General features: G+C 38.0%; 1 protein-coding gene across 2 annotated transcripts in view; it reads right to left on the bottom strand.

The window, feature by feature from the left end:
* Positions 1 to 2,372: 2,372 nt before the first annotated feature.
* Seipin (lipid droplet biogenesis associated protein seipin) overlaps positions 2,373 to 10,000 on the bottom strand; it is a 21,495-nt gene continuing 13,867 nt past the window's right edge. For both annotated transcript variants that reach the window (XM_027363944.2, XM_027363945.2), the window contains exons 5-9: positions 8,394 to 8,612; positions 7,886 to 8,018; positions 7,518 to 7,645; positions 5,302 to 5,386; positions 2,373 to 4,297 (exon numbers count right to left, since the gene is read on the bottom strand). In XM_027363944.2, coding sequence (XP_027219745.2) covers positions 4,206 to 4,297; positions 5,302 to 5,386; positions 7,518 to 7,645; positions 7,886 to 8,018; positions 8,394 to 8,612 — 657 coding nt within the window. In that variant the 3' untranslated portion in view covers positions 2,373 to 4,205. The remainder of the gene's footprint in view (positions 4,298 to 5,301; positions 5,387 to 7,517; positions 7,646 to 7,885; positions 8,019 to 8,393; positions 8,613 to 10,000) is intronic.

Below are 10,000 nucleotides of genomic sequence, written 5' to 3'. Positions count from 1 at the left end.
TCGATGTGTTACCATTAATGTACTCGAGAACAGGTGGGTGTTTGTGTTACTAGCGAGTTTCAATAAAAAAAAAGCATCTATTACACTCACTGTCGGAAGAATAGTCTTAAAATACGCAATATTCTAGCCGGAAATATGGCAAGTGTCTGTGTTATTTGCGAAATATTGGGTATGAGAAGGTAGTGCCCCTTAAGGTCTATAAGGTCGCTTTGTGAACGCGTATCATTTGCTACCATGAGAAAAAACATTTAGCAATAACATTTGGCCTTCGCGAGAGAAAGGTACAAAGCTATGGAATGGTAATAATAATAATAATAATGATAATAATGAAATAAAAATCATAACCATACTAATGTTAACAATAAAAAGAATATTGGTGATGATATCAGAGATTTAAAAAAAATATATCAATTATGATAACAATAATGAAAATAGTAACGATGCTAATGATAATGATGATAACTGCACTAATGATGATAATGATAATAATGAGAATGCCAACTAACGAAGAAATATATTTTTTTCCTTTACGTGCTGTAAAACGTAATGTTTTTCTTTTTTTCTTATCTCAAATAGCGGACATCCTTCAAACGTTTAAATATGCCCTTTCTCTTTCCCTCTCACTTTCTCATTTCCTCTTGCTCCGTCCACTTCCGCCTCCGCTTTCTCTTTGCATTCCACTCCTACTTCATTACTTACTTTTTCCATCCATATATTGAAAATTTTCTGCCGCGTCAACATCCAAGATCATTAGCAGGATATACGAACTATAGCGAGGCTTGAGAAAGGAGCCCCCAGGTAAGTAATTTTCATACTGCATTATGACGAAATGCTGCGGCCAAAAGTAGAACAAATGAATTACCAATTATGAAAATAAATATAAATAAAGGCAGTAGAGAGCGTCGTTAGTAGGTTGGTGAAAAGGGCAAAGAGGGAAGAGCAAACGGAGTACGAAGCCCGTTCATGACTGACGCCAAGCAGCCTTTCATCCTTTCAGCAAGGTTCTCACACTTTAGGATTCGGATAGAAGTTGATGGTGAGAAGGAAAAGGAAAAGGTGGAGAGGAAAAGGAAAAGGTGGAGAGGAAAAGGAAAAGGTGGAGAGGAAAGGAAAAGGTGGAGAGGAAAGGAAAAGGTTGAGAGGAAAAGGAAAAGGTGGAGAGGAAAGGAAAAGGTGGAGAGGAAAAGGAAAAGGTGGAGAGGAAAAGGAAAAGGTGGAGAGGAAAAGGAAAAGGTGGAGAGGAAAAGGAAAAGGTTGAGAGGAAAGGAAAAGGTGGAGAGGAAAAGGAAAAGGTGGAGAGGAAAAGGAAAAGGTGGAGAGCAAAAGGAAAAGGTGGAGAGGAAAGGAAAAGGAAAAGGTGGAGAGGAAAAGGAAAAGGTGGAGAGGAAAGGAAAAGGAAAAGGTGGAGAGGAAAGGAAAAGGAAAAGGTGGAGAGGAAAGGAAAAGGTGGAGAGGAAAGGAAAAGGAAAAGGTGGAGAGGAAAAGGAAAAGGTGGAGAGGAAAAGGAAAAGGTGAAGAGGAAAGGAAAAGGTGGAGAGGAAAGGAAAAGGTGGAGAGGAAAGGAAAAGGTGGAGAGGAAAAGGAAAAGGTGGAGAGGAAAAGGAAAAGGTGGAGAGGAAAAGGAAAAGGTGGAGAGGAAAGGAAAAGGAAAAGGTGGAGAGGAAAGGAAAAGGTGGAGAGGAAAAGGAAAAGGTGGAGAGGAAAGGAAAAGGTGGAGAGGAAAAGGAAAAGGTGGAGAGGAAAAGGAAAAGGTGGAGAGGAAAGGAAAAGGTGGAGAGGAAAAGGAAAAGGTGGAGAGGAAAAGGAAAAGGTGGAGAGGAAAAGGAAAAGGTGGAGAGGAAAATGCCTTGCAAAATTAGTAGAGGTGGGCCTCAGTCTCCGTCTCCTAGATAACCCCCCCCCCCACGTCAATGAGCAAGGGAATGGGGGGGGGGGGTATTTTTCCTATTCCCTTTCTTACAATCATTCATAATTACTTACCCTTTCTTTCCACCTTATTTCCATCAGTTGCAAGTTATAATTTTTCGAAATACAAAATACTAATTTACTAACCAACAGTTTGTTCTTGTATTGTTCTCACTCATGTATTATCATTATTCATGTGATTTTTAAAACGATTTCATTATCATCGTTTCTCTCTATATACAAATGATATTCAAATGCATGAATTTTGTATCATTACTTAAGTTTAAATGATTTTTTTTACATCATTAATTTTATTTTCGTGTATCTAGTATCATTAGTCACTGTCAATGTGGGGTATTACTCAATACGAATGAACACGCACGCACGCACGCACACGCACGCATGCACGCACGCACACGCACACGCACACACACACACACACAAAGGAATTAATCAATAGTCATATATGAACATCGATATGAAATTTCATTGCATAGAAGAAAAATCTAATAACAGATATATATATATTTGTTAATTTCATCTTTTTTCGAAATCTACAGAGGACAATCACCAAATTTCAAGATCTGCATAACCTGATCACATAAAAACGTAAATTACACATATGCTTTGTAAGTTCTCTAATAACAATTTCGTAACATATAAGCTCAATGACATAACCATGTATGAATAAAACATAACTAATACAATTACAAAATAAAATACTACATACCGCATGATACAATTAAGGCACGTTACAAACTAGATATATATCTATCATTTTACACTCTTACGAAATCAAAATACCTAAATTTCTGTGGAATGTTTCATCTTGTACTCAAATATTCATTTCTCTACTCTAAAATCTTTGGATTTTTGTTCTCACTTTCAGGAGTATTCAGTTCTTCAATATCTTAATATGTATGTATGTAAAAATGTATATATGTATGTATATATGTATGTGTGTATGAATGCAGGTATGATGGATGTATGCATGTTCATTTGTATGTACACATACATAATATATGCAAATATATATATGATGATACTCTTCTTCATTGGTTATTTATCACAGAAAATTCCAAAGAAATGCAAGATAATCCTATGAGTTCCCCAATACATAAACATGTACACTTACACAAGTGTGCAAGCACATGTGCGTACACACACACACACACACACACACACACACACACACACACACACACACACACACACACACACACACACACACACACACACACACACACACACACACACACACACACACACACACACACACACACACACACACACACACACACTAACCTACTCTCTCTCCCCAAAATGTAAATACACCTAAGTTATCCATAATTTATCCCAAACAGAGAACCCCTTCTTTCCACAGTGCACATTAACAAAACACACATGCAAATGAATGGGATACTTTACATATTACCTATAGAAGTTTACGATAAAAGCACCTGAGTGATTCAATGCACAAGCACAACATACCAAAACTACAACAGAAAATGCAACTACAAACACAACATACCAAAACTACAACAGAACATGCAACTACAAACAAGGCAACACTGCAATAATGAAATCTGGCTTTCTATAAACTTGCTTTTACAAGGGTGATCTATATGACTTCTACTTGGTGAATGAATGAATGAACACAAGATAAAAAAACTTTGAAAATTTTGAGAGAGACATAGTGAGAGGGAAAGAGGGAGAGGGGTAAGGTGGGGAGAAGGGAGAGACAGAGAGGAGCCATAAGAGAGGGGGAGGGCGAGGGAAGCAGCTGGAGAAAGGAGAAAGAGGGAGAGAAGAAAGAGCGAGTTCTGGAGTGGAAATGGAAGGACTGATGGACTACCTCTATAATACTGCTGGTTTGTTTGGAAAGAACTTGCAACTCTGAGCAACATCAGGTCAAGACTTACAGTTTGCTTAAAATACCATAACCTTCTTAGTATTATTTCATCAATGACAGTAACTGAAGTACCATTTGGTCCTAAAATTGCCATGATATTTGACTCTAATCTCATACACACGTATACATTCTGTGTATCATTAAATATTTTCCAATTTCCTGTCTCCCTATACTAATAACAAATAAAACAATAATTTCACCAACAAACAAAAAAACAGTTGCTTTGGCCCAAACAAAAGACAAAAAACACACAGGAACAATATCTTCGAAGATAACAAAACTACAATCTTTTCTATTTTCTTATCATTGCAAAAATAAAACTATGAGGCTTGATCTCCAGCATACACTAGGAAAGATTAGTCTCTTGCTACTATCCTGAAGGTTCCCCCTAAGGTTCAGCATCGACAGGCTGGATTCGTTGCCGAAGGACGGTATCCTCATCACATGCGCTTGATAGCTTTCTTTTAGTCTCTTCATTAACTGCAAAAGTGAAAAAGAAAGGAAACAATTAAAGTTCTGCATTTATTGTCCCCAATAGGTTGATGAAGTTCAGACTGGGAAAAGTAATTTTATTTTGTATACCGTAATACACAGTTCTTTCATCTCAATATGTAACATCAATATTTGTAATGCAGATAATCTGGATATTCTTTCTTGTTCATCCTTTGTGCACACAGCCAGCTGTATTTCCTTCCTTGTGAGTACTAATCCCATGTCTTTGCTCATTGCAAAAGAGACATGAATGAAACTTATTAGTACTCTGGAGCATGCCTTTCGTAATGTCAAAAGAGGGGAAAAAAAGGAAAGGATACAGTAATAACCTCCAGCATATAGTGTTAATAATGTCCATCTTTTGTTAACACAAAATATATATTTTCATTGAAAAAAAAAAAAAAATCTAAGAAAAAAATTAAGATGAGAGAGAAAAAACAATGGAAATTTGAAGAAGCAATAAAAATTTGCGCATTAGGTAAATAGAGATAGGAGGTTTGTAAAATCTGTTAATTTTCATCTAGAGTCAAGATGTCTATACTTCACTTCAAAAATAAAAAAACACTGTAAACTCCTCAGGAGACACTATCCTGGAGAGTGATACTGAATTTGACACAGATTAATATCCATAATGTATAATCCAAGACAGATCAAATGAGGAAACAAGTACATAAACATATTTATGGGTTCTTCATAACTTCAACTTCTTATCAGTCTATTTACCTATCAACAAAACTGCATAACCAGTCTTAAATACTTTTTTTTCTAGCTATCAAAACCTCTCTATGTATATACCTATCTGCTTGCAAACTTCTCTATAATTCTATTCTGTTATGTAAATTTGAACTTACCCAATTTTTCTTTAAGTACTTTTCTTTTTATTCCTCTGTCACAGTCTCTAATCATTTCTATACTCACAAAAACAATTTTACAACTAGAATAACAACCCCTCCATCATATATACATTCCTACCTCATTTCCCATTCCCTTACCTGGATTCTTTGAAGGGCAAACAACCTCAAACTCGTCACTGTCTCGTCCCTCGGCCTCAGACCCTTGATGCCCTGGGCCGTCGTTCTGGAAAGACAATAGAAAATGGGTCCTGAATTCAACTATCTGATTTAGTTATCAATTTATTTTCTTCTATTGTGAGGGAGGAAACGGGAAGAAAAGGAGACAGAAAAAGGGAGGGAGGAGATGGAGGAAAGTAGAAAAAAAGGATGGAAGGAAAGTAGGAAAGAAGGAAGGAAGGTAGAGGAAGGGGGATGGGGATGGGGATGGGGATGGGGAGAGGAGAGGAGAGGAGAGAGAGAGAAATCATTATACTCCTGCCATAGGAATTTTAAGGTCAAGGAGGGTATGACATTATTCAAAACAAAGATATAAAGAAATTTAATACTTTAGACTTTTAAAAGATGGAAAAATCCTCATATATGGTATATATTCAGCAAGCATGTAGCTTGAGTTGGACAATTAATTAAGATACAACTGGCTGTAAATGCTTGAAGGCAAGAGAAGAAAGGAGGTTAATGTGACATCCAAGAAGAGGAGAATTTTTAAAAAGTCTTCTAATCCTCAACCAAAATATTGTGTGCAGCCTTCCTCCATGGCCCCGAGACATCTATGGAAGTTTTGATAATTTGTAAACAACTTGAAACAACAACAACAGAACACCAGACTAAACGTGGCAATGTGTGAAGAGTTGTTCATCAGTTTGCAATAGAGAGAGGGATAAAGTGAAGGAGAATATGTTTATGGACAGATGAATTAGGCCTTACATCTGGGCAAACGAACATCTACAGATCTGCCTCTGCACCAAGGAAATGAGTGTAAAATATCAAACCTTGAATCTTTCAAGTTACTGAATTACAATTACAAACAATGAGAAATCATGCACTGTGCTTTTCTTCATGACATTATCATCAATAACAAATAATCTACCTTGACTTTTTCAGTTTCACTGGTAATAAACTGTTGCATTCTTTCCACTTTCACACCCATGGTTGATAAAATATTTGGCTGAGGGCCAGCTGATGGGGTTATGCCATCGTGGAAAATTTTGGCTGAAAGCTGGGGTGACAGCAATGACTCTACATGAAGGGTAATAAGACTAAGTGGGCATTAGGGATGGGGCTCTTGCATTATTTTCATCAGTAAATGAGATATGTGTACAAGACAAGACGTGCTCTCGTGGGCCAGGCCTATAAGCACTTGTGAGAACTGCCACTCAAGTAATTCTCATGCCCTGTTTGTTGGCAGTTTGACATCCAGATCCACCTGGTTAAAGCAAGATCAAAAACACCAAACATCATTTGAAAGTGTGCAAGAAACTTGAACAGAACAATTAATTACCATCAAATACTTTATTTCAAATGATAACCAATCCTAGGTGTAAAGAAAATAGCACTATCATATTATTTATACAAAGAGGAGACATCTGGTAACATCTGATTAACCCCTTCGCTCTGGATAAAGTGACCATTATGTCATGAACAAATTTGGCTTGAGGGCCACATGACATGAACATTCTGTCATGGGTAAACATGGCATTAGGTAGGGTGACAAGAACTTGTCATGAGCAAAGGCCAGAGTGACAGAAAAAGCTCACCACTAGTGCAAAAAAACATTATTCCCATCGATAAACAAGTTTAGAATATAATGTACGTAAGCCATGACTAAAATAGCTCCAGTTTATTACAATTACTGCAAATCTAAATCTAAAGACAAATATGGGCATTGGAAAATAGCATAAAACCTAAAAAAAATTAACAAAACAACTTTACAAAGAGAAGGCACAGAATACTGTCACTGCATATGAGTGTTTGCCAACACACCGCACAAATGGCAAAGCGCCCCCTTTCGTAAGTCTTATGCCTGTAATTTGGTCAGTGTGATTGCTGTCAAGCAACCTGATTCAAGGGATTAACAACAACAACAACAACAACAACAAAATACGGCTTTCATTTTTGGTAACTTTCTTTTAATGTTCGCAATATAATCAACCACTATTGTAGTAGTAGGGGTAATAATAGTAGTAATAATGATTAAAATGGTGATGAATAAAATATGAATACCATGAGTACTATTACTACTACTACTACTACTGATAACAATAACAATCATGACAATCATTACCCTTATAAAGATAGCAAAAATAATGTTATAAAGATTATCTAAATGGCAGCATCTATCTTTCACATGGGCTTACCTCCCCTGTCTCGTGCTCCACTGGTAGTGCAGCCCCATCTTCTAAATCACCTTTTTCATCCTTTCCCACCTCCTTCGGGGCTTCCTCATTTAGGGGCTCTTCTTTCGCTTTGGGGGGGATCTCAAGTCCTATGACGGATATAAAAAAAAATTGAAATTTCTTATATGGTGAGTAGCCTCTGGAAACAAATACTAGGCTATGGAAATTAACATATGTATGATCACTTATCCACAAAAACACATTAGGGCAAACATTTACAAACATGCAAAAATCCAGTACATATATAAAGGCATATTCACACAGACAGATACACTTACACACCACAACCCTGATCGGCAACATCCACAACCGAGACCTTCACTACGCACCTGCCTGTCTGGCTGCTGCAGGAACCACCTTGGGGAGAGCATCCATGGGTTGCACACCAGCCCCTGCAGACCTTCCGGGACCAATGCCTGTTGCACGGCCATTAGGGAAGTTTACCTGCCTTGGGCCACCCAGCTGGAGAGATGTTAAGCACTTGGTCATCAAGCTTAGGGAAAAAGCAGTTGGTAAAGGGAGAAAAAGAATGGAAATAAAGACAGAAGGAAAGTAAGATTCTGTTTACAGGAATTGATTTTACAGGCACATGCATACAAGGGTACTGCATCAGAAAATTCAATAATAATATTAGCAAAATAGTAATATTGCCTTCTGAAGGAAGTGATGAGAAAAAAAAATACATATATGTGAATGCTGATAATGATAATATCAATATAGCAACATCTTGAAAAACCATGACTAGAAACAATCATCACAAACAACACCAACATTAACATGGTAACACCACCTCCATGCTAGATCTATGATGCTCCTATTAATGTTTTGATCCCTTACCTGCTTGCCCGCTGAGCCGGAGAACTGATACCAACTGAATATAACCACTGCTGACAGGAACACCATGCAGATACCAATGCCTAAAGCAGCAGCTGTGAGCGGGTAGTGGTACATAAGGTAACGTAGACCAGAGAACACTGCATGGATGCGCAGCTGGGCTCCATACAGTTCGACATGCTTTGTGGCCAGCCGCACATATACCTCAGACAGAGGAGTCACCTGTGGGTAATAACCAATCATTAGTCAAAATATCTACACGCAATGTTAAAATTGGTACAGACTAATAAATACAAATCTGGGCCTCACTCTCTTTATAGAAGGAGATTGCAATCTATATCAGGATTTTAACCCACTTACGACGGGTGTCCCATATATGAGAAACCCCGAACAATAAACATTGCTGGGCGACCCGCTGGTGTGATGCTGGATCGGAGCTCGCGCTCTGATTCTGCAGCGGGCTGTGGCCAGCGTGTGGGCAGAGTCCGGGTCAGCCCCGTGTGCCGATTTCAAAGCCACCCGGAAACTATTATTTTCAGCTTCAAAATATACTGGCTAATATTAGTGGGTTAACAGCCTGAATGGAAGTTGACCTCTCCCCATATTTTAAGATTAACTCCAGATTCTAAAAAATGGTTTCAATATATGCAGTATTATGCAAACTCACTGTTTATAACCAAATATTCTTTGATATATCCAATCAAGACATCACAACAACTGTTATGATAATGATAATCATTAGGAGCTAACTTCAATAAGGGTAATACATGCTTGGGTTTCACCCTTCTGCAGCAGGCTATGGATTTGGTATTAAACCCTCTGGGCAGGATATGTTATATTGAGTGGGACCATATATGGGCAACACTACTGCTGCACTGCCAGATGCACAAGTAACACACACACACACACAATACTGTAAAGCTACTGTCAGTCAGTCTATACAGACTAGGACTAATACTGTGCACAAAAACAAAAGAAAAAAAATTACAGTTTCAAGTTTAACATAGAAGAATTGTAATAAATATTCAGAAAACACTCAAATTTTCAAAAGTTGTTTCTTGTTCAAAGATGTTTATTTTCAGGGGTTGTCTCAACTGCATCTCTGTTCTTTTTCCTAGTCTCTGCGTACCCCTTTAGTGCCCTCCCTCATTATTATGTACCATCTGGCCCAGTCAATTGCAAGTTTTTCCAGCTGATGATAGCTTACATTGTCCTTAAAATGCAGTCACGGTCTGCCCTCTTCAGTTCGGAAAACATTAGATTTCTCGGTAGCTGTTCTTCGGACATTCTGCTGACAGGTCCGGTCAATCTGAGTGGTGAGTGAGTAATCATGGCTCCATAGTTGGCATGCTCACCCGCCTTAGGACTTCAACATTGGTAATACAATTTCTCCAGGTGATTTCCATCAGCCCACAGAGATAGCATTGGACCTGGACAGTCGTCGGACATGTCGGGCATACAGGGTTGACACCTCTAGTCAATATACAAAAGCACTCACCACTATAGCCCTGAATTGTATCAATAGCTTATGCATAAAGTAACACAGGACAAGCATTTTCCAAATTATGTATTGTTTACAGAAAAGTGTACTTTCACCTGCAACAGTATGT

Source organism: Penaeus vannamei, chromosome 37 (assembly GCF_042767895.1).
Source record: "Penaeus vannamei isolate JL-2024 chromosome 37, ASM4276789v1, whole genome shotgun sequence".
In the NCBI taxonomy this organism is placed as follows: domain Eukaryota; kingdom Metazoa; phylum Arthropoda; class Malacostraca; order Decapoda; family Penaeidae; genus Penaeus; species Penaeus vannamei.
The sequence above is the reverse complement of the archived record's forward strand: the minus strand, read 5'-3'. Positions and strand labels throughout refer to the sequence as shown.